This window comes from Crinia signifera, chromosome 6 (assembly GCF_055691185.1).
Source record: "Crinia signifera chromosome 6, ASM5569118v1, whole genome shotgun sequence".
Classification (NCBI taxonomy): Eukaryota; Metazoa; Chordata; class Amphibia; order Anura; family Myobatrachidae; genus Crinia; species Crinia signifera.
The window spans coordinates 248277414-248303548 of record NC_139222.1 but is presented as its reverse complement, the minus strand read 5'-3'; the positions used below and the strand labels follow the sequence as shown (position 1 = coordinate 248303548).

At 44.0% G+C, this 26135-nt stretch overlaps 1 protein-coding gene across 8 annotated transcripts in view; it reads right to left on the bottom strand.

The window, feature by feature from the left end:
* The window catches only part of SH3PXD2A (SH3 and PX domains 2A), a 296381-nt gene that overhangs the window by 112092 nt on the left and 158154 nt on the right, over nucleotides 1–26135 (bottom strand). For 7 of the 8 annotated variants that reach the window (XM_083149276.1, XM_083149277.1, XM_083149279.1 and 4 more), the window contains exon 6: nucleotides 9081–9109. In XM_083149276.1, coding sequence (XP_083005402.1) covers nucleotides 9081–9109 — 29 coding nt within the window. Of the gene's footprint in view, nucleotides 1–9080; nucleotides 9344–26135 lie in introns of those variants that run through there. The other variant, XM_083149283.1, reaches the window with a different exon arrangement.

The window sequence follows — 26135 nt, the reverse complement described above, 5'->3', positions numbered from 1 at the left end:
GTGGAGTGAACAATTTTAGGGGTAAATTTACGAAGATTGGGCAGTACGGATGGTGTAATGGTTAGCATTACTGCCTCACAGTGCTGAGGTCATGGGTTCAATTCACACCATGGCTCTAACTGTGCAGGGTTTGTATATTCTCCCTTCCTCCGGGTACTCCGGTTTCCTCCAACAATCCAAAAATATACTGGTAGGCTAATTGGCTCCCAACAAAATTAACCCTAGAATGAATGTGTGTGCGTGTACATGTGGTAGGGAATATAGATTGTAAGCTCCACTGGGGCAGGGACTGATGTGAATGTTCAAATATTCTCTGTAAAGCGCTGCGGAATATGTGCACTATACTGTATAAGAAACTGGTAATAAATAAGATGAAAGTTCTATTGAAGATGAGTGTGATGTAATGTGTGATTTTTAGACATGTGCGATTTTTTAGTAATGATAATGTGCGATTTTTTGACGTGCTATTTTTTTAGACATGAAAGTGTGCGGAATTTAGTAAAAAAGAAAAAATGGAGTGGGGTTCCCCCTCCTGAGAATAACCAGCCCCGGGCTCATTGAGCCAGACCTGGCTCCAAAAATACGGGGGTCAAAAAGCGTAGGGGTCCCCTGTATTTCTGAAACCAGCCCCAGACTCTTGGACCGGTCCTGGTTCCAAAAATATGGGGGACAAAAAAACTGGGGGTTCCCCGTATTTTGGAACCAGCACTGGGCTCCAACAGCCCCCGATGTCATGCCACAGTCGGAGGACACTTTTTCCGTAAGGTCCCCCAGTCATACCCCCACCCCTCCTACTGTGGGTGAGTTGGCTTCCTCCACACTAATGACAGCAGGTGTCCCAGCTGTCATAGTGCTATAGAAGCACTCAGTCCTGACTGGCTGTAGGCATCTCCATGGAGATGCTTTCAGCCAATCAGGGGAAGCCATTTAGCTTCATTCAATTCAATCCCGAATCCACCTGCTGGGACGTTCCCGACAGTTGGATTCACGGCTGTTTTCGACCCATTCCAACTGTAACTCGACATTCGGTATTCAATAATCCAACTATCGAGTGTCGGAACAGCCTTGTTTAGTCGGAAACAGTCGCTAAATTGTCGGAATCATCCGCAAATTTGACAATTAGCGTCCATTTCCGACAATTCATATTCGACTTTAAAATAAGCCAAATCTGAAAGCATTCAATGCTGTCGGAAACATATAGGCGAGTGCGCTATTTCCACCGGCACACATAGCGGCACGGATTGAATACCCCCCTAAGGAGTGTAGTCTGAAAATGGGAAAGGGAAATCAGGACTAGCATGACAGTTCTGGAGATCCCTTTATAGCAGTGTGCACCCGATCGAATTGCACTCACAGTTGTCCAAAATTGTTCATTTAAGGACAGAGGCCGGGATGCACTAAAGCGAAAATGTATTTTCGTATACACTAAAGCCAGCGGGAGGTACACCCTATAGAAGCCTATGGGTTTCTTTCTGCAGATCTGTGTGAGGGATCCATCACGGATCCCTCCAGCATGTCCCACGGCCGCACCTTCACTCTGCGCTTGTTTGTGCAGAGGGAGTCACGGTTCTCAGAACCAGAAGTCCAGAGACGGCGCCGCATTGAAAAGGACAGCTCTTGTCGCAAGAGCTCTCCTTTGCATTACTAGTCGCATATGTTAGTGCATATGTGGTAGCCTGTGAATGTTGGCGTAGTAGGGTCATGGATGTTAGAGCATTCTGCCCAGAAACTCTTTACTTGTATGCAGATATACAGTAGAAACTTTTTACACGTATGTGAAGAAACAGCTTGACATTACTGTACACGTTACCCTTCAATGTGTAGTGTGAGATTACCAACTAATAAAAGAGAAAGACAAATATTATAGTAAATAATACAGTCAAATATTTGACCTCCCTAAATTACACAACAAGTGCCAGGGCCCAGGATCTGCAGACACTATTTCAGGGCATTCTATGTACTTAGTGACAAGACCCATTCATCCTCCGGGCTGCTTGTTGGATGTCTGTTTGCAGACTTCACGTGTTTATTGCACCATGCAGATTCTAGCAAACACTGAGAAGACGTCTCCCGCAGCCCTGGCATCCTGGTTCATGTATCTGCCTGGTTACTGCTGGCAGCCCATGTGACACGGAGAATAACACAGTTATCACTGACAATGTCCATGCCAGCCATCATTGCTCTGGTCAATAAGCCCTTTGTATTAAACATTACTATGGTCACTGTTCTATTACTATAGTAAACAGACAATATACCAATTGTAAGTAAATGTCAGAAAAATACAGACAGAAATGACTAGGACAATAAAACGCAGTGAGAAGTTGGGCTTCTATACAGTATGCATTGCAATGGTGTGGAGAACACAGGTGAACTAGTGGGATTTCATGTGATATAAGACTACCGTACTAATCAAATCTACTTGCAGTTTTTGCAATTTTACGAAGTGTAACTAAAAGACGATGGTCTCTTGTTAATATATAAAAAGCCCCTTTTTACACACCAGGTGGCATGAGAATCTTCTAGTGTTGGGTGTCTTTTTTCTGAAAATGCCTCTTTGGAGACAACCAGCAGGGTTAAATACTTGGAAACAGCCACATGCAGATGGCCACATGCAGATGCCACAAGACAGCGAGGTTACTGCTCCCAGGGACTTGCCTGCCAGCAACACTCTTTAAGCCCCCATACACTTGTGCGATGCATCACATGATAACAGCTCAGCAGCTGGATCACATGCAATATATCGTATGCGGTTCTTTTGCATACCATATATGCCATTCGATCACAGCAAGGGCTGCAGGTCAGATAAATCTATAGTGCAGTACGTTGATCTAGAGTTCTAAACCAATGCGCACGAGGCCGCACGTCGGATCTGGAGGTGAAACACGTGCGATTTGCCACCTTTCATCTTATTCGTCGCTCCGATGCGCCGGAATCGGATTAAATAAGTTAAAATCGCACTAGTGCATATGGCCCTGGCTACACTGACTACTATTTTTTGCAGGAATACTAAGCCGTGTAAGTTGCTGTATTTGGGATATATTTTAATAACTTGCTAAACAACAGTTATCCATATACTACAAAATGTCCTTTACCATAACCCAAACATAATTTCTATTTATGCTACCAATTGTAGGCCAATCTGCACTACTAAACTCATCTACCATCTATTGCCCCAAACATAATGTTTTGTTACTTGACTATTAATGAGGAAGGTTATTGTAACTTTCCAGTGGTCTCAGCAGTGGGTAGGGATGGCCATCGTTGCCATTGCCATCGATGGTTGCCATCGATGGCAATTCTGCAACAGGCCATCGATAGTGCTAAACTATGCAATGGATGACCATCGATATTTTTACATATCGATGGTCATCCATTGTGTTTGATTTTTTGTCATGTGGGCCAATCAAAACACAGGGGCGGGGCTTCGCGGGTGCCAGGGGGCGGAGCTATGCTCCGTGACCTGGCACTTTGAAAAAAAAAACAGCAAAACATCGTTTTGCTGTTCCATCGATGGAGGGAAACCATCTGGTTCTCCCCCATCGATGGCAAAAGTATTCGACATCGGCCATGAACCATCGATGATTTCGAATCATCGATGGTCGATGGCCATCTCTAGCAGTGGGTACAGGCTTCATGTCGCTCTGTCTAATAGATTTGGAGTATAATACCCCTTTTACCCCGAGGCAAAAACACGGGATTTTTGACTTGTGGACCCAGGTCAGCGTCAATGTAAAAGGGGTAGCTGAAAAAAAAAACCACCAGTCCATTTCCCCGCGAATCCTACCCTGGTCCTAACCAGGGTGCAAACGGGGAGGTCCAGGGTAAGGGGAAGTGTAAACGGGTATGCAGAGTCATTAAACCCAGCTCCCGTTTACAGCAATGGGGGAGCCCAACCTGCAGCATCCTGTGGTCTGTATAGAGGTTGGGCAGGGGGCACACACAGTCTGTGCGCGGCATCCATTCACCTCCTCAACGGGCTGGCTAGCGGTGCACGGAGGCAGCTTACTTTGGTGCTAGGCCTGCCTCCAGCCCGGCAATCGGCGTTCAGCGGTCAAGGCGCTTGAAGACGATGTCGTCATCTCCAAGTGCCGCCACCGTTTACACTGCAGGTCGGCAGCGCAGTGTTAACGGGAAAAATACCAGATCCGACCTGGATTGGAACCGTGTACCAAATACCAGGTCGGATCCGGGATTTTGGTGTAAATGGGGTATAAGTTACAGGAGGGGATGCAAAAGCCAATAAATGAAGAACTACTCCACAATTCAACGTAACTTTTTTCTGGAGTGCTGCGTTTTGACACCCCAAATGCCACCCCAACTGCCACCATATCAATCATTCTACAGCTTTTGGGGCACTGCAAGCGCCATTGGTTCCCCAGGCTGCCTAAATGCGCAGATCGTAAAACATGGAATATTTGCGAACATCATCATAGTGTCCATAGATCTTAGGGATGTAAAAATCAGGGGCAGTGATGCCAGCAGAAACATCGGTCTGGGGTGGGAGGGGGGGTAATGTACAGCTCCTGCATGCCTGCCTTCAGAAGAAAAAATCATTCTTTAGGTTTCACTGTAGATACATTCTGCTAACGGTTCCATCTAACAAGTTAAGTAGAAAGTAAGATGATGGAAAACAGCTTTTAAAGTAAAAACCTAAATAGAATAAAAAGAAAAATGAAAGATGTAACAGCAGATAAACCCAAAAGCAGCAAATACCCCATTCCCCCCTGCACTTCCCGACCTGGACCAGGATATGCGATCAAGATGAGAAAACAAGCGTATGGAAATGGCTCTGCTTGCACTGCGTTACCTTTTACGTCAGCTTCCCTCCCCGATCTATGGACATGCTCTGTCCATATGGCAATCTGTTATTTTACAAAATAAACCACATGGGGAATTATTTACCAGAATTTCCTGGCAGCCATCTGGGCAAAAAAAAAAAAAAAAAACCAGTACAGTACTCAGACTTTGGGGCAGATGTACCAAGTCTTGGAGAAAGATAAAGTAGAGAGAGTTAAACTACTGCCAAATCAGCTACTAACTGCCATTATTCAAACACAGCCTGTGACATGGAAGTTAGGAGTGAATTGGCTGCTACTTTATCTCTCCACTTTATCACACTCCAAGTCATAGTACATCTGGCTCCTTTGTATTCTAAAGCTGATCTCAAGCGGAGGTCATTCTGCATTCCGCTAGTGATATCGTCTCGCATGTACAGACGACAGAGGATATCGCTAATGCTGCCCATTGTTAATGATTTAGGGGGTATTATATCCCGGGTCACGACTGTTGGTCCAGCCTGACAGTCCTTCTACAGTCCTGTTCCGCTCGACTGCATATCGACAGGCGGGATTCAATGTCCCACCTGTTGAGTGCCGAAAAGGGGGCGTGGCCGCGAGAAACAGCCGTAGTCAAGTGTAGTGGTAGCCTATAGCAACCAATAAGGTTCATTATTATAAGGTTTATAAAAAAAAATTAGAAATGTTTGCAAACGTCAGGTTTGTGTAAAATCTCTGAATTAGACCCTTAAAGTGGATGTTTCTTTGCTTTTGGAGGGGGGGCGCTCCTGACTCTACTGGAGCATTCAGTATATTGATGTGCTAGTGGTGGAGCATTTCAGTCCTAGATTTGTACGCGCTATTCCAGGAGATGCCACCAGGAGATACACGGCACCTCCTCCTAAGGATGACTTTGCTCCAAGGCTCACTTTTCTTATACAGAGCATCAGACTCCAATGTGACTAATTGTGGACATTTGGGGCCAGATGCACTAAGCTTCAAAAGTGATAAATTGAGAGTGATAAACAACCAACCAATCAGCTCCTGCCTGACATTTTTCAAACACAGTCTGTGACATAACAGGTAGGAGCTGATTGGCTGTTGAGAGTTTATCACTCTTCATTTTATCACTTTTGAAGCTTAGTGCATCTGGCCCTTGAACTGAAGGTCTTCTGTCTACTGGACAATTAATTATTAAAGACTAAAAAAAAAAGGTAAATCCAGTGATATCCCCGAAACATAAAGGGAACATTAAGAGTAATTAAGGGATGATCGGAATGTGATAGGATTCAGTTCTCCGAGGTAATCTTCATCTAATACCAACATTCACATTTCAGGCTCAGGTATAAAATGTCCCAATATGTGTGTGTACAGAAAACTGTCACCCCACACTGCCATCAATACCCACTCTCCAGTCCCTCAAGTGGAAGTGTGAAGATGGCACTTTAGACATTCTATAGCAGTGATGGCTAACCTTGACACTCCAGCTGTTCTTGAACTACACATCCCAGCATGCCCTGCATTAGTTTTAGCATGGCCAAATAGTAAAACTGTAGCAGGGCATGCTGGGATGTGTAGTTCAGCAACAGCTGGAGTGTCAAGGTTAGCCATAACTATTCTATAGCCACCACCTACATTGACTACAACAAAGATGTCTTCCTCATAGACATTATTCATTTTGTGATAATCAGGGTCGTGGCTCCTCCCCCAAATCCCGGCACCCTAGGCAGCTGCCTAAAGGTAGAGCCGGCCCTGGGCCGTGTTCAATGCGGGCGGCAACTGGGTTAAACGGCGGGGATCGCCGAAAACAAGCAATCCTTGCCATTTAACCCCTGCGCCGGCCGCTCACCCTATTCAATGCGCCAGGGAAATCCTCACTGTCAGAAGACAGCGAGGATTCCCGAAAATAGTGAGGCTCGCGTCTTATACAGGGAGCCCGCTGCACTTAGCCACGAGCCTCGCTGTTCTAGCAGCTGCGTACACCGCTTCCCCCTCCCTCCAAAAACCTAGAGAGGGGGGAAAGGCGTGTGCAGGGGGGACAGTTGAATACTGACCCTGCTCGCGATCACAGCTTGTAAAAAGCATTGAAGACACTCCGCTACCTGCTTTATAGAGACAATTGATGCAACTCTCCTGTGCAGTGTTTGATAATACCCCGTTCTCACTGCAGGCAAATTCCCGGGTCTAGCATGTCGAACCGGTAATTTGCCTTTTAACACAGGTTTTTTTGCAGTGTGAACTGTCTGCATACCCGGATCTCATACACAGGTAAAACCCTTCTTTGAGATCCAGGTATGCAGACACGGGTTGACCCGTTTACACTGCAAAAAAAACCTGTGTTAAAAAGCAAATTACCAGGTAGAACTGTTTCACCCGGGAATTTGCATAGCAGTGAGAATGGGGGTCCGTCGCCGCTGCTCCCGGCATTTAAATGCCGGGTAAATGCTGTGTAGTTCACACACGCAGTGTGAACACGTGTGTAATAAATACTTCCCAAGACTTCAGCCCAGCTCATTTTAATTAAGAAGAATGTTTGAATGACAATGGTACAGGAGACCAGGCTAATGGGCTTCTAACATAATTATCTAACATAATTATCTATGTTCTGCTTCCTCAAACTGCACCAATAATTACATTAACTTTCACTAAATGCTCTGTTTCCACATGTATTTTAGATGTATGACTAATACAAGGACCATTTTATTTTATTGTATAGCGTCAGCACCAGCATTATTTAAATACTGTAAGGTGGTTTGAAAGAGAAAAGCCTGGAGACCTGAGTGGGCTCTGTGTGTGTGTGTGTGTGTGTGTGTGCCATAGCATGGAAGCGATGTACAAAGGATGCAATAGCACTGAGTCACATACTGTACATAAAGATGATCAATCGCATAAACTGATAGGAGCTTACAGATTCCAAATCCACTGAGTCACTTCTGTATGCCTCTGTATGGAGCAAGTCGTCCAGATAATGAGTCAACGCAACTTATCTGGTGCAGTCTGCAGTTAGCACAACAGGCAATGTACAGTTCTAAACCCCACCCATTGTAATAAATGGACCAGCAAATACAGAGGCTGTCAATCTAACATAAGAGATAGGTATAACAGGAGCCATAAAAGTATACCATCCAATGCATGCTGGCAGTACGGATGGTGTAATGGTTAGCATTACTGCCTCTCAGTGCTGAGGTCATGGGTTCAAGTCCCGCCATGGCCCTAACTGCGCGGAGTTTGTATATTCTCTCTGTGCTTGCGTGGGTTTCCTCCGGGTACTCCGGTTTCCTCCCACAATCCAAAAATATACTGGTAGGTTAATTGGCTCCTAACAAAATTAACCCTAGAACGAATGTGTGTGCATGAACATGTGGTAGGGAATATAGAGTGTAAGCTCCTCTGGGTCAGGGACTGATGTGAATGTTCTAATATTCTCTGTAAAGCGCTGCGAAATATGTGTGCGCTATATAAATAACTGTTAATAAATAAATGCATCCTCGATTATAACGTACTGTAAATAAACACTACCAAAACACTTCAACAAAAATCTCAACATCAAATAATGTATTGCCGGAACAGGGATTAGGAATTCAGCGAGACCACAAAACCCACCGCAAATCAATCCACTTAGCAAATTCGGAATCAATAGCCCTCTGACTTGTAAATCTCCTGCTATGCTTAAAGAGGGTGGGGGTAATATTATTTCTACAGGAACACTTTTGCCTAGAACACATTTCCTCCAGAGCTCTGCCTGCTGTAACAGGTACATTTATCATTCAGTATTTCCTTAAAGGATCCTTGAGAAATGTAAAGGTTTCTTTGGGAGAGAACAGATTTCAGCTATGGTTTTGAAGTAAATGATAAAAAAAAGAAAGAAAAAAGAATAGGCAATAATAATATACAAATAAATACAGAATGAAATAAAAATGGAGGACCCAAGATATGGTAACATTTAGCACCCAGCAGACCCTGTACATGCTACAATCCGTGGACTATGCTTTTAAATGTCAGGCAGCTTTTTTTATCAGGATCACAGACATAAACGGATCTCAGACACACACACGCACACACACGTGAAGGTCTATTGTATTTGGGGCACATTAGCAGGAATACAGTATCATGCTCAGATGAGAACAAGTTGGACAGTGGGTCTATAGAGGCAAGTAACAGTATATAATAGCACAGCACACATTATATAAGCTTCACATTCTCCACGCTTCTATACAGCACACATGTCCACATACCCTACATTACTATAAAGCACAGAAAGATTGCATGCAACAAGAAGGGAAGATAAGGAATTTGCATTCTTACCTGATTTACGCTTTGATGATCCATAGTCCCTGAAAAAGAAACAGCAGCAGATAGACATTATTAGACAGGGATTATTGGAAGGCTGCTAAGTACAGGTGCCCCACCCATGCAGCGAAGCCGTCTTTAGCTCTGCTCTCCCTGACTAAGCTGGAGGCTGGGGCTGAAGGAATAGTCACAGAGGAAGGATTGACGGGACCAAAGCAGCATCCCCACACTACAAACAGCTGCTTCTGCACCCAGCACTGGAAGCCAGAGGACCATGTGATACAATGAGAGAATGAACCATTCCTAATGACATGGGGGAGCTTCCAATGCCTTTACAGTATCCAGCATCCATCCGTGCAGATTCCCTGTCCTGAAAACACCTGCACAGCTGGGAACTGTTCACTGGACACTGTAGCTCAGCTGTACACATCTATGACCGTTCTACCAATGTAAAACATGCCTGTTGATTAGAACACGGGAAAGGGACCGTATCTCCTATATGGAAGCATTCGCGGGACTAATGCAGTGATGTGCTCGTTTTGGTTAGACTGGTGTCACAATGGCAGCATAAATGACTTTTTGCATTCACCGCAAGGTCCGAAGCATAACCTGCGACCTGACCTATTGCCACCCTACTACTTTCTTTGATGCCAATCTGCAGCATGCCACAGGCTTGAACTCCCCTGGTAGTCAGAGGGCGCATCCTGCGGGCTACAGGTAGCAAAGCCCATAACGCCTTGTGCGGTTCTTGGAGAAGACAGTTGGGAAAGGGAGGGGGAGGGCATTAGATACTGATGAAAAGCTGTCGCCCATAGCAACCCAGATTAAGGGCCAAATGTACTAGGCTTTGAAAAGTGATAAAATGGAGAGTGAAAAACAAACAGCCAATCATGTCGTAACTATCATTTTTAAAACCCAGCCTGTATCATGGCAGGTAGAAGCTGATTGGCTGTTTGTTTATCACTCTCCGTTTGATCACTTTTCAAGCTTAGTGCATCTGGCACTATGTCTATCATTTCTTAATAGCATTCTAGAAAATGATAGAATCTGATTTATTTTTGTAAGCTTTAGTAAATTGAGCCCATTGGCACGACAATGGCAGTATTAACCCCTCACTGGCTGATACCAATCCTATATTGTCAGTTGTGACGCTGGTATAAAGCACCACTCCCACCAGGGACCGGATCACTAGATAATCTCCCAGCCAGATTAATTCTTCTGCACGGAAAAGGTTATCCAATCAGAGCTCTCAGCTCAAACAAGTACCAATGAGTGACCAGCCATGGGTTCTGCAAAATTACAGGTAAGAGCTGATTGGCTGGTTGTTTATCACTCTCCACTTTATCGCTTTTTGAAGCTTGATACATCTGAGCCCTAAGTTTAATTCACTTGGCTACTACTAGTCATGTCATACAGTTACATTGAATAGGAGTGGTTCAAGAGAGGGGGTGCGTGTAAGGTCTCCCTCGCCGGGCATTGCCCCAGCAGACTCTGGCATTGTGCCAAAGGCTACTGCACCTGCGCTGATCTCTGGGAGAATGGAACTATGATATAAATTTGAATTATGACACATTGAGCTTATGTAAATACAAAAAAAATGGATTACTGATCCCCCCCCATTTATTTATTTAAATAATAATAATAACTAAAAAAAAAAATAGAAAAATGATCAAATGTAACCAGTGTCACCTTTGTTCCCCTTTTGGCATAACACACATTTACATATTAAACAGATCCCCAGGAGTTTTAGGAAGATCACAGAGGAAACCTCTTTCTGTCCAAATGAAAAAGGAATGTTATTATCTTCCAAGGAGGATAAGAGGCCAAGAAACACTCAGCTATACGTTGAATAAAGAATGTAATGTACAGTAAGTCATGCTGCATGTTGTGCAAACTGTTTCTTCTACTGAGCCAACAAACGGAACTTTAAACAGCAGATGTGCCTTAGCACACACTGGTTCACAGTAGGACTCCGAGCCTCGTACATGCTTTGCACTCAACTCACAACAGCCAGAAGTGTATCAGAATGATATCACGATGAGGACGATCAAGTGATCCGGTCCATCCTAGTGCCAGCGCTACTAGCGATGCTGCAATTGCTCTGTTCCTGGAAAGATAGCACATAACTTGATCGCCCACATCTGGTTTAACTTGTTTATAGTCTTGGACTCTGGGTGTTGTACTGTTGAGGTCGGGAAACACATGACAACACACACGTTGTTCACCATTTTGCAATAAGAAGTTGGTGTGCCAAGGGGCATTATACTCCAGAAGGCCTGTATTTAGGATAAGCTACAATCGTTTTTGAGGTCTTATGTTCCGCGACTATAGTCTAGTGCAAAAAGCTGATATTGCATAATGTGATGGGTTTTTGTATGTCTGTCCATACACAATCTGGGGGTCTATTTAAAGCAGGCTCAAGTCCTACAATCCCAATATTCACTGATACTCAGGTCCAGATGTATCAAGCTTCAAAAAGTGATAAAGTGGAGAGTGAACAACCTGGCAATCAGCTCATATCTGTCATTTTTCAAACCCACCCTGTAACATGGCAGTTAGGAGCTGATTGGCTGGCTGTTTATCACTCTCCATTGTATCTCTTTTTGAAGCTTGATACATCTGCTCCTGAGATGGGTAGTAACGGAGACGATAAAGCTAGGTAATTGCATTATCTTCTATTTATCACCCATCTCGCTGTGCGCCACACAGTAAAATTCAATTCATTGATCTCTAGAATGCGATACCGTTGTATGCTATTCAGTATGCAAAAAATAAATAAATGAAATCACGATAATAGATCACTTTATATGACACAATTTCTGCCATTATATAAAGAAAATCCTTCAAAATCACCAAATCTGCAAGAGCAGGGGGAAATATACCCATCAGTAACAGCCCATCAGTCCCTGCAGGCTCTTAGAAATGGCCCAGTGTAAGGAGAAGCGTCCATTCTCGTGTGAAGGGCAGAACTTACATAATATTGTGGGCAAGGAAGACCAAATGGATAAAGGCTGAGACACACTGAGAACTGGACACACTTTGCAGTGCCCAAAGCAAGCTATGGGGATCACAATACTATTCGGGAATGGAACCATGATGCTTCTTAATGCAAAGCATGTAGAGCCAATATATCCGAAACACCTGTGATACCACTACCACATCAGTCCCGTCATCAGCACCGTCAGCCCAAGATGGTGTTAGCTGGGGAAGGCTACAGGAGATAATGCTCATTATTCATATAAAAGATAAAGGATGTTCCTGTTAGTTATTTCATAAGTTATTTTACAAGTTATTTACAAGCATGTTCCCTGGCATGTATGTGCACCCAGGCACCTAAGTGGCAGACAATGGTAAGCCTGCTGTTGCCATTGCTGGCCAGTGCCCTGGTTTTTTACCCGAATGTCAACACAGTCGACATGGATACAGTTTTAAGTGCACCTCGTCCCCTCGCATGTCTCGTCATGCTTCGGGCACGGTGCCTCGCTGCACTCAGCACACTATTTTATTCTCACACCGTGCCCTAGTGGATGGTAGGGCATGAAATACCGCCTGTCATCACATGTCGGCTCAAAAACAGTGAAAACCCCCATGTCGACCTTTTGACTGTCGACCTAATGCTTGTGTCGACCTAACGACCTGTTGACCTTGTGCCATGTCGACCTAGACCACCGTTGACCTAGTGGTGTCAACCTAATGACTGTCGACCATCTTTAGGTCGACCAATTGACCGTATTCCAACCAGAGGAAGAAGTGTCTGCAATACCCTATATAGGCAGGGAAAAGGTGTGAAACAAGTAAGGGAATATTTGGCTGCAATTTCATATAATATAGCAGCCAAACTAATAATACAATCAGCCAGAGGGGCCATGCACAATCAGCCAATCAAAGACAGCTGCAGACTGTCAACATTATCAGAGTGTATTTTGCTAAACCATTGAGTACCCACAAGAGTTAAGTAGCCCGGTACAAGGATAGACAAAGGATAGGAAAAAGCACATTCTGTAGATACACAAATACAGTGGTCATACAGCATAGGACAGAGGAAACGGGTTACATCTACGGGATACTGATGGACACAACAGAAGGAGGAGGCAGAGATTGCAGAGTTAAGCCAATCATGCATTATGCAATTATCAGCCAGATCCACCGATTATCCTCTCCTATAAACACGCACTAAGCATTACAATCTACTGACTTTCCAATAGAAGCCATGATCTAACCTCATGCTATTACAAGGTGACTGCTCAATGTGTACAGGCCATCTAGCCAATAGTCCAGATCAGAAAACTCCAGATCACTGGGGAAGCTTCTCTTCTGTCCAGATCATCTCATGCAATGCCTCTTTCCACTGGATCACTTTTCCTCAAGTACCACCAACAAACAGGTGAATGAATCTATGTTGTTGGCTCAGTTGTTGTACAGGCAGAGATCAATAAAACGTGCCCGGTAATTAGTGCAATGTGAAAGGGGTTAACGTGTCCTGAAACCGGGTAGCAACACGGCAAAATTAACCGGTAAAAAAAGCAGAGTCCTTATAGGTTCGTTGCCGTGTTGCTTGGTGGTGTGAATGGGTTAAATGGGTCTAGCGACCTGTTTCCCGTTCACACTATGGAGGTGGCAGCGCTTAGAGCAGCGGCAGCTCCCCGCCCATGAGGGCGCACCGACTCCCCGCCGTGCCCCCGGATGAGGTCAGCAAACCGGCAATAATTCTGGTTCGCTGTGGGGATGTGAACATCCCAAAATGCAGGTCCGCGCCGTGAACCGGCATTTTGCGATGTGAAAGCAGTATAAGTGTTTGCACGTGTGCACTTGCGCAATTATCTTATGGGTTTGAATCTGGCTCAAAAGCTTGCACTCAAATACAGTATTTCCCAATGCAACATTTTGCAAATACATTTTAAAAATATTACCAGTTATTTATATAGGGCACACATATTCCGCAGCGATATACAGAGATTATTTGAACACACATCAGTCCCTGCCCCGGTGGAGCATTCTATGGTTCATTTTGTTGGGAGACAATGAACATACCAGTATATTTTTAGTTTGTGGGAGGATACCGGAGTACCCGGAGGAAACCCACGCAAGCACAGGGAGAATATACAAACTCCGCCCAGTTAGGGCCATGGAGGGAATTGAACCCATGACCTCAGTGCTGTGAAACAGTAATGCTAACCATTACATCGTCCGTACTGCCCTATATTAAGGAGCAGCTAAAATATTTCTACTATAGTCCCATAAAATAGGTAATTCTTTTTTAATGCGGTTAAATCATTCCTTTAAAAAAAAATGTTAAACTTAAGCCAGGATTTTACACATATGGTTATATAGCATTTCTATATCATATATATCACAGTAAACATTGGTATAGAACATTTTTTGGAATGTTTAATTTTTATTCCCAAAATCTCTTACTCCTAGAAGTAAGTTATATTACTTCTTTCAGACTGCAGAGCTGGTAATTATAATGAAATGAAACTCTTTATATTGAAATACCATTAAGACAGTATAGACCATTGCCAAAGAGATTATTTTTCCGTGCCATTTACAAAATTGATAACATGATTTATGCTGTTTCTAGAGACAGACTACAATGAAATGCTTGGCCAAAACTGTCATTAGAGATGAAACCAAATACTAGGCTATAGTGAGAGGATAATGCCAGGATTACGCTACAGTTTTGCCAAGTACTGTTAAATAGTGTATCCTAAATACAGCGAAATCGCAACAAAAAAATTCCAGAAAGAACCTGTGTGTACAGAGACACCTTAGCAGTGACCAACTTATCTCAAAATCAGGTCCCCATCCCTGCCTCCAGGATACCGGCATCAATCTCCCCCCCCCCCCCCCCCCCCCCCCATTTCCCCCATGGCAGCGTTAATTTCCCGTGATTTGCGGCTTTTCATGGGCGAGGCTAAAGATTCAAAATGTGACATTAAGCCCCGCCCCTCCTTGAAGACCACAAAATTGCGGGATTTGCATTACTAGGGACAGGGCTTGATGACGTCTTCATCAGGCCCTGCCCCCCTAAGTGCTGCTGACAGTCTTGTACAGTATATAACAGAGGAGACTTTAAAAGTAGGCAACTCTGTTATATTAGAAAAAAAAACTATTTGTCAGAGCGCAAGTCTGTAATATATAACAGTCTTGGATCTGCGGCTGTCACTATGAAGGGGATACTCCTCCCCTTGAAATGCAAGAAAGACAACTAGAAAAAATTAGCGATAGCGCTGATCCAAGTAATTTATGAATATAACAAAATTTATTTAAAAATTAGTATATTTTATAATTTGACATTTAATCACCGGTCGGTGGTACACAAAATATAATCATACAGCTCTCGGGTTTCAGCTGCAGATTCCCTGCGTATTCAGTGCAGCCAGGCGGACTCGTCCACACTCCCGGGGTTATGGCAGTCAGTCAAAGGCTCACTTGTAGCAATGAAGGGTACCGGTACCGATGAGTGGCTCCATCGAAAGGCGGGGAAACGCGTAAAGGAACCACTCATCGGTACCGGTACCCTTCATTGCTACAAGTGAGCCTTTGACTGACTGCCATAACCCCGGGAGTGTGGACGAGTCCGCCTGGCTGCACTGCATACGCAGGGAATCTGCAGCTGAAACCCGAGAGCTACATCTGGAGCTTGGCAAGTTACAAAAAGAGCTTGGCAAGTTACAAAAAGTCTTCAAGTACTAAACATTACTAACTGGCTATTGCATGTGAGCATCCATTAACCTATAGGAGTTGTGAGAGAGCTACCTATTGTTAATCGGACTAACTGGCCATTTACAGGCTAATACAGAAACCGCAAGCTTACTAATCCATGCTGGGCTAACTAAACATATTCAGTACCCTTAAAGGAACCTTTCCTTAAACACATTACCCCCTTTTCAGTTTATATTTTAAAGCTGTATGATTATATTTTGTGTACCACCGGCCGGTGATTAAATGTCAAATTATAAAATATACTAATTTTTAAATAAATTTTGTTATATTCATAAAATACTTGGATCAGCGCTATCGCTAATTTTTCCTAGTTAACTCTGTTATATACTGTATTATTGCATCAGAACCTGGTGGTGTCCGGCTCTCCCTTCAGATAGCTATGCTGCACTGGGTGCTTGCATAGAAGAAGTGGGTAATCCTCTTCTAATGTATTCAACTGTAAGTCACTGTTTCTTTTTTATGTACTCTGTATTTGGGCGCTGCGGATTGTGGTGCCATATAAACAAATACATACATGCTAGTACCCTGCCTAGTGAATTATTTCAGCCTATGGGCGAGATGTACTAAAGGGAAAATGCGGTAAAACCCCCGTTTTACCACATTTTCCTATGTACTATTACCCGACCGCACCGTCACCGCAGTGTAGGGTATCGCCACCTTTGGGTGGCGATACCCTATAGAAGCCTATGGGCTTCTTTTCGCCGCCCGACGCCTCCGCCGAAAAACCCGCCGACCCCCCTCTCCCCCTCCCTCTCTTACCTGGTCCAGGTCCTCCTGGACCCGGAAGGTAACACCTTCCTCCCCCTAGTGACGCAGCCGGACGTCCTTCCGGCTGCAGGGGGGAGGAAGAGGCGCCGGGGACAGCTTGCATAGCTGTCCCCGGCGTGAGGGATGCAGAAGGGGGCAGAGAGGTGACGGAGACCCCCGCACACCACATTCCAGGTATCGCGGGGGGCCTCCGTCACCGCATCGCGATGCCAGCCGCATATGTTAGTACATATGCGGCGGCATCGCGGCGGGGGGGCCGCGATGGGCGGCGATGTATTTTAATACATCCCGCCCATATCTTGCTATTCTGAATAAAGGAAACATAAAATAAAAAAACAGCCAGTAGGTGGAGCTGAAGAGCTCTTAATCTACCACTTATACTACTTTTGCACCACACCTCGGTTACGGGTAATTGCCGGGTTGGTGACATGTTGACCCGGGTCAAGGTGCGGTGTGAAAGCACCAAAGCTTATAATCCGAGTCGACCAACACGGCAATTCAACTCGGGTCATAAGAAGGGTTTAACCCGGGTACCTTTCTGTATAATGGGCGATCCGGGTTTAATGGAAACCCAGTATTTTCATGTGAAAGGGGTACTACATTCTCCTGCAGGCCTGACCAACCTGAGGCACGCCAGCTGTAGAGAAAGTACTGTACACATCCCAGCATGCCCTGACACTTTTAGCAATTTCTGATAGCACAACTGTGTCTGGGCATGCTGAGACATTTAATTTCAAAGCAGCTAGACATCGGCCTTGATTCAGCACTGCTCGCTAAGCAACTGCATCGACCCGCCAAGGGTTTTCATGGGGATAACCATAAAACAATGGGCGTTCCAGCACCGTTTCCGCCCTCAGCCCTCCCTCCCTGCAACGAACGGGCCGGCGAGTGTCTAACCCACCAAAGATATTCGGTGCCAGGGTTTTCACATGTGAATCTGCTCCATCGTGGCTTGTGGCGTATTCCTGGGCAGGACGTGTAAACAACTGAAATTTTACAATTTTAAATGGTCTGTTTACATTGATGCCGAGATGCAGAGACCAGGGTTGAGAACACTGTCATCCACGTACTAGCAACCATGCAGAGAAAAGCGGTATTTTCTTTTGAAATATGATAAAGTAATGTGGAAATATCTGCAAAAAGTCTTAATGGACGCTTATTAATTTTCCTGCGCCGTCCAGGACAGGAATCGCACATGCCAACACTGTGTATGGAGCTATTTCATGAAAACGAATTCCATGAGAAAAGACAGTGCTGCTTATGTATAATGACGCATAGACAACGGGGATGAAAATAAAGATGGTAGCTTCCTCCCCTTTGAAGCCAAAATGCTTTATGTTCTGCTAAAACACAAGAGGCTCTTTGACACATTCCGCCATAATGGAAATATGCTATCAGTGATCATTAATATGTTCCTCTTGTTAAATATCACAGCTATGGAGTGGATGAATGTGACGATTGTCCGGCCTCTGGGGACTATACACCACAATCTGTTAATGCGAATCCTTTAACAGGATGCCACACTGAGGATTGTTGTGGGCTGGGGGTGGCCTTTGGGTCAAGTGTATTAAGGAAAAAAAAAATCAAGATTGAGCACAATAAGGGATGATACGTCTTCACTGAGGGCAACCAAAGGATTTTTGAAGGTGGGGGTGTTAAACACGAAATGTATAATATTACGAAAAACAATCAAAAGGGGCATACTAATAACTATTTGTCTCTTTTTTTATTTTCTAAAGTACCTATTACAGATCTATATATTAATAGTGTAAGGGCAAATTTTGTGAGTGACTCATTTCATTTCCCTGGCATTGTCACCCGTCAGTCAATTACAATGCATCACCACTAAGCTCTTTGAAAATATGACAGTTTGCCTGTGCACCTGCCATGTGACTTGGATCATGTGACCTGCCAGGTGGTCTGGTAACTGTCACAGTAATATATAGCCACCCACTCAGCAGGGATACTAAGGGATATCGACTCCTAAGGCTGGGGCCACTCATAGCATCCAACAATGTATGTGTTCACACAATGCGGCTGCGCCACAATGTGTTTCCCTTGCAATCTGGTCGGCAGTAGTTTGATCCTGTTTTGCAGATCCGGCCACAATGCTGTGTGTGACCCCACACAGCCTCATTTCGGCCAATCGGGTCCCGCTGAACGTGATTTGCTTGGCCGCTATGTGTGGCCTAAGGGGTGTGGCCTAAGCCTAAGGGGTGAAAAGGGGTAAAATGTTCCACCCAGCAAACCTTAACTGTTTTAAAAGCAGGCACATTAGCTTGTTGCTATTAATCTACACATGCCAGGTATAAATTATACACCGAGGAATTTATACATCCTGAACTAATCAATTGGTAACTTGCACAAAAAAATAAACATAATGGGGGAAATTTACTAAGATGTGAATTCTACTTCACATGTGATGTTGCCATGGGCAACCAATCAGAATATACTTCTTATTTATTTAGCACCCTCTATAAGATAATAGATAGGATGTGATTGGTTGCCCATAGCAACATCACATGTGTAGTAGAATTCACATCTTAGTAAATTTCCCCAATGCATTTTATATTGTTGCCGTCTTTTCTTAACCTGAATGGCCCTTATCACTAAAATGGAGAACTACTGAATAAAGATGTAGTTGTGACAAGTGAGAATTTGACCCAAATATTTGAGGCAAAATAGAAAAAAAAATTATAATTTGATTTTACAAGGAATTATAAGATTTCACAAAGGCACCTTTCATCCACAAGACCAGATGCACACTCCCCAACGGCCCCGCTTTTGTCAGGACAGTCCAGCAGTTAGCTTATAAAGGCTAGGCCAGAGAAGCGTAACTCTGGGAGGCAATGGAGTCATCTGCCGCCGGGCTCCTGCTCCCAAGGGGGCACCTCTCCTCCCCTGCAAGTTTGAATCAGTTAATTGAAAGCCATCAATATCGCTATATAATATAAGGTCAAACTGGGACTACACTATCAGGTTTCGTAAGACTACCTGTATGTGACTTCATCTGAAGGATCTGTGAAGCTGAGTAACGTAAAGGATTTCACAAAGCTTTACAAACAGAACATCTCCGTGCGGATCGAATTACAAATATCCCCCCTGGGTATTTCACCTATGAAAAATCTCAGATGAGGTTAATGCGGATCTTCCTCTCAATTAGGTAAAAGCTTTCGCAGTCCTAAAATTACCATCTATAAAGAGAGCAGGAGGCTGGATCCGTGACAGGACCCACATTATCCTGAATAATGGTGTCAGGAGGAAATTTAGTCATACCGGTTCTTGGTTTGCACTTGTTGTAAAGAGACACAGAATTTAAGTTTCCACTAATAAACTTAATGCCTGCTTTTTCTTACATTATTCCTTTCAGGAAAAAATATATATATATTTTACTGTGAGTCACATTCTAAAAATAAAATACATAAAACAAAACTTGTGACTGAAAAAGTGGAATTAAATGGTTAGGAATCATACATTGTTAACGGCAGTTAAAGAAAATGCTGTGAAAATAAATTTTAAATTTGGGTAAAAAAAACAACAAATTATTATATACACAAAAATATTTTTTAAGCACTGAAGTTATAAAGATAGTTAAAAAAAAAACAAAGATGTTTGTGTCCGTGGTTTACGGGTTCTTACACTTACACTTTGGGTGGAAAATATAAAAAAAGTATCTACACCTCGTTGATCACCCCTGAATAAATGTGAAATGGGCAAAATCAGGTCATTGATGGTAAATAGCTCTGCCCTCATCAGGTTGCTTCAGTGTTCCAATTCGATGGTCCCAGGGCAATTGGGTATGGTGTAGCTCACAGACAATATCTAGGTTGACCCCAAAAGTTTGACACAGGAAAAAGGTTGACACATTAAAAGGGCATCCTAAGTCGACAACTGAACATGTGGACCCACAACAAGTGCCCTGTGTTCACCTGATGGTAAAGTATTAAAGAGGTTGAAAAAAATCCCACAAAACTCACACTCAACTTTTTTTATGTGTGGACCATAGCCAGGTTGATCCATTGGCTTGTTTCAATGTTTAGACCATGTAAACTATATGGTGATACCGCTGCATTGGAGTGTTGAGTTGGAATAATACGCATCATAAGGCAGGTTCTACTCGTAATAAACACAGATGTAGCCAAATATATCTATCTATGTGCGGTACAAGTCGCATTACACATAATAGGGGCGATTCAACACCACTCGCTAAGCAACAGTCGGTCGCTGCTTAGCGCAGCACGTCCAGTGACTTCAGCTGCCCGTCCCCGGCAGGCATTGGTCCACCTGTGTACTGAGGGGAAGGTCTAGCCGCTAGACTCTAGCGTTTTCATTTCGTACAGTGGCCCTGTAAAAGCGCAAATATGTGCATGCGAAGAGACACACCATTGGCCCCCAGTGCAAATTTGAATCGGGCCCTATATATGAGCTACACGTGACTCAGTAGCATCCAGTACCTGTGCTTGTGACTTTTCCATTACAACGTACCTTTGCAAAATGGATAGAATGCACAAGCAGTTCCTTCTGATTAAAATGATATGCGGCAAGCCCTACATTGAAACGGTTTCTTTTTCCTTATGACCAGCATGTGTATGACTGTATGGGTATATTTATATATAATGTTCTTTTGCAATATTATGTACTACCTCTTTGTCTCACGACAATGTATTGTGATCCTACGATAATGTCCTCTTTCCCCATTGTCCCACAGTCCTATATGTGTTTTATGAAACGTTACTAAAAATCGAATTTTGAAAAATGATATGCGGCATGCCTATTATCCTGTGTGTCTGACACAATGATATGAGACAGTGTATTACTGCAAAACACTTACGTAGCATTTCTTATTCAGATACATTCTTGGTCGTGCACAGAATATGGGTATGCTCCATATCATATTGGGGCAGATTTATTAAGCTTGGAGAAGAGATAAACTGGAGATAAAGCGGAGAAAAGGTAAAAGGAGATAAAGCACCAGCCAATCAGCTGTGTTTGAAAAAGGCAGTTGGGAGCTGATTGGCTGGTGCTTTATCTCCTTTTACCTTTTCTCCGCTTTATCTCCAGTTTATCTCTTCTCCAAGCTTAATAAATCTGCCCCTAAATCATTAAATGTAATCACTTGTGCCTAGTATTGGCTCCATATTGTGAATAAGACACATTGTAATGGAAAAAGTTGCATGCTCGCTACAAGTGCTGATTAACACAAAAGGAGGCTAGATGTATGTGTAAGTGGAACTAGAAGTACCAGCCACAACCTACATCAGAGATAGGCAGCCTGTGTATCATGACTGCAGGATGTGTAACAGCCTACTGTGTACACTAGTGTTAGACAAGATATGACATTGTTCCCCATGTTAATTACCAGACTATACTAAGAGAAGGTAACTATAACACAACAAAGGTAGGCAGCTACCACAAACACAAATGACATGAATCAAATGACAGATGAACAATGTACTGTCTCAGCATGAAATTATGAAGTCAGACCAAATATCACTCAAGGTTTAAACATGACTGCAATTCATATAGCAGCCATTAGGTGTCACTAGTAGTACAGCCTACATGCACTCTGATGACAATAGCAAACTAGCAAAGCTGATGATTCGTTGCAAAGGAAAAAGATAAATAAAAAAGAAACATGCTCACAGTACAGTAGGTTCATGGAGAACAAGTGACCAAATGTATGTACAGTGTGCGCAGCTCAATGTTGGATAGAGTGTAACGGGCCCGCTGGTGAAAGGGGCCCCAACATCAGTGCATTACCTTATCTACCTCACCTCACTGTCTCATTATAAAGTACAAGCCATACAGTACCACCAGTGTCTGCTCCGGTTCAGTCGGTACATAATAAATAAATATATATATATATATATATATATATATATGACTACTAGTAAGCCGCTCGAAGCAAAAGCTTCTTTCTGTGTTTGTGCGTTTGTGCATGTGTGAGAAAGAGATGTAGTTTCATTCTCTGCCAGCAGATGGCAGTGCTTTGAAGACTCACGGACACTAGACATACATATAGATGATGCACAAGGCCACATTACAGAGCAATCATCCTGCCAACCATCCTGCCAATCATGACCGCAGTTCTAATATTAATTGTGACTCACTCACTTTTTCTATTATACATAATCTGACATCTACCCCGATGCCCAATAATCACATTATCTATTATACTATTATACATGGATGGAACTGGGCACAGTGCAGGAAGAGCACAGAGCAGCAGGTTATACAGGGAGGATCTGCAGTGTAAACAGTGGTAGACAGGGAACACCCAGTGGGATGGATTTTCCTGCTGAGATTTATGCCAGATGCCCTCGCTGAGCTGTTGATCACCTTGAAATTGAGCATTAGAGTTACAACAATAATTCGTTTGGTGTTGATTTCAGATATGACCTCTAATCCTTTTAAAGTGGAAAGTTCTAAAGTGCTTAGGCCACAGAGGTTAGACGGGAGGACATCAGACACATTGTCTAAAGGGAATTCACCAAGCGAAGAGAAAGAACCGGTGACCAATTGGAACCTATTTCCATAAAGCATGAATTTCTTGCTCTTGACAAGGTCAAAGGATCTGTGCCCATTTCTTAATGGAACATTTACTCAGAGGGACCCTGTCACAGCGATGATTAAACAGAATACATTGCAGTATCTGGTGATTGTTAATCTTCCTTTAGCAGTGCTTCTGGTTTATGCCACTGCCAGACATGGAATCACAGCACAGTAATACAAGAAAAACCCTCACGTACTTTTGTTATAGGGTTGCCACGTCTTCAGCAAGCTCTGCGGGAGCCACAATACCCTTTGCCTGGTGTAACAGCCACTTTTGGGTTACAAAAACACAAGAGTGCCATAATATTATTATTAATATATATATATAAATATAAAAAGAAAGTGGGATTCAGAGGGCGCTCATTTTTGTCTCCAGAGAATATTAAAAAATTTTTTTCTAAAGACATAAAATTCTGAATACATATCACATTGCAAATTAGTAGTTTTCTCCAATAGTAGTGTGAACCACCAATGTGGAATCTTTAGGACTTTAGCAGGACAATCATCCAATCGAAAATGTTAAACCAACGCGTTTCGCCAAAAACATGACTTCATCAGGGGTAACGATACAACGGTTTTTGATTGAGTACTATCACTATCGGTTGTTAGGGATGCAATTCCTCAATGAATATATATCCAAAGGATAACTTATTGGGTACTTGTTTCCTAGCACGGCCACAATCGCGGGCATCGGGTGTCATTTTTAGTGGTCTGCGACGCGACCGACGAGATGCCCCCGATTTTCCCATTGAAATGCATTGAAAAAACTCAATATCGCGTCGGTCGCGTCGTATGCGGCTAAAAAAGGCTTAAATGGTCCAGACGCGATGCCCCCGATTTCCCCATAGGGAACAATGTTAAATGCCTCAATTTACCCGCGATGCCCCCGATTTCCCATAGGAATCAATGTTAAATGGCTCAATTTACCCAAATCATCATAGGGAACAATGGTAAATGGGCCAGAAAACCCCAAAAACACCCCTGAACCGTGAAATGTCCCCCCAAAAGTAGTTGACGCCACCCCACGATCAACGCCAACCCGAAGCGTGGCGAGCGCAGCGAGCCCGCGAGGGGCGGCAGTACGCATCCTCCGACCTTTTCATACCCCCACTAGCCACGTCGGCGTGGAGTTGAGAATAGAATAGTGTGGCGAGCGCAGCGAGCAACCGAGCCCGAAGCGTGGCGAGCCCCGCGAGGGGACGCGGATACCTTCACAGGTAAACGCGTCCCTTCACGGGCTTCACAGGTATCCGCGTGCGCTCGCCACGCTTCGGGCTCGGTGGCTCGCTGCGCTCGCCACACTATTCTATTCTCAACTCCACGCCGACGTGGATAGTGGGGGTATAAAAAGGACGGAGGACGTGTACCACTGCGCTCGCCACGCTTCGGGTTCGCGTTGATCTTGGGGTGGCGTCAACTACTTTTGGGGGGACATTTCACTGTTCAGCTGTGTTTTTTGGGTTTTCTGGCCCATTTACCATTGTTCCCTATGATGATTTGGGTAAATTGAGCCATTTAACATTGATTCCTATGGGAAATCGGGGGCATCGCGGGTAAATTGAGGCATTTAACATTGTTCCCTATGGGGAAATTGCGGGCATCGCGTCGGTACCATCGCACCCGATTTTTTAGTGCATGCGATGGCCGCGATGCCCCCGATTTTTCCTCACGATGCCCACGATCATGATCGTTGTGGCCGTGCTAGGAAAGAAGTACCACTTATTGTTGTGAAGAAGAATGGTCCACTGGAGTTGTCTCCTCAAAAAGGGAACCCAATTGGTTAAAGTCCTTTAATTCACTTAGATGTAGGAAAAAGACAACACTTTTCTGACTAAATTTGAGGTAGTCAACCTTATATTAATCCAGACTGGAGGTATGCTCACAGAAAGGTTCCCAAAGCAAGAAGATTCTTTAGCACCAAGCACGGGGTTGGTGTAAGTGTGGATGATAAATAGAAAAGACGGTATTCCCACCAGGGTATCCCCCCCCCTCCTCCGAGGGGGAGAAGTAACATGCGATGCCCCTGGGGCAAGATCGCATACGATATATCTTATGTGGTCCTTTTGCATATGATATATCGGATTCGTTCCCATTCCCCACTGCCAGGAGGCTGTCCGAGTTGGAGGTCGGACGTGCAGCAGGTCCGTTGTCCCGTGCACATCGGATTAGATGTCAAACACATGCGATTTGGCCACTTTTCACCCAATTTCTCGGCCTGGTCCATCCAAATCGGGTGAAAAGTGGCCAAATCGCACTAATGTATGGCCACCCTAACTTTGTTTTGCTATACACCTCATCAGTTGATCATCATCATGATGTATATCTAAGGTGCCACAAAACCTGTGCAGTGCCAGACAGCCAGAGTAACACATCATACAAAGTGCAGACATACAGTATATAAAAAGATGACAAGTACAGATGAGGATAATGAAGAAGCAGACAAAGAGGGCCCTGCTCGTCAGCCTATAAACTGGTTCACTCTTTTTTTCCATAGAATGCAAATGTTAAAGAAAGATTTATCAAACTTTCTAAACAGAACAATTGGAGGTGTTGCCCACTGCATCCAATAACATTCTAGCTATCATTTATCTGTAATCAATAGCAAGAATCTGATTGGCCGCTATGAGCAATGCCCATTTTAGAAAGTTTGATAAATCACCACCTAGATGTCTATTTATTGCCATTTGCTACCTACAGTATAAGGAGTGGCAATGTGGTGTATTCTCTGCACTTTTATTGAACATCTCCGGTTGCGATGCAGGCACAAGCCCCCCCCCCGCCAGCTATCCCGGCCCCTGTGCTATGATGAGAGAGAGGCGTCCCAGAGGGAGGGAACACCTCCCAACGGGACTGCTTTTGTGAATGGCAGGTTGGACTCCAAAGAGGAAGTCACTGTTAGTCGCAGTGAAGCCAGTGCAGTCTCACAGACTGCATCAGGCTTCACTACAGTGGCGGATTTTACCTGGGGGGGGGGGGGGGGGGGGGTGCTGCAGCCCATAGGTAAAAAAACACCACTGAATATCT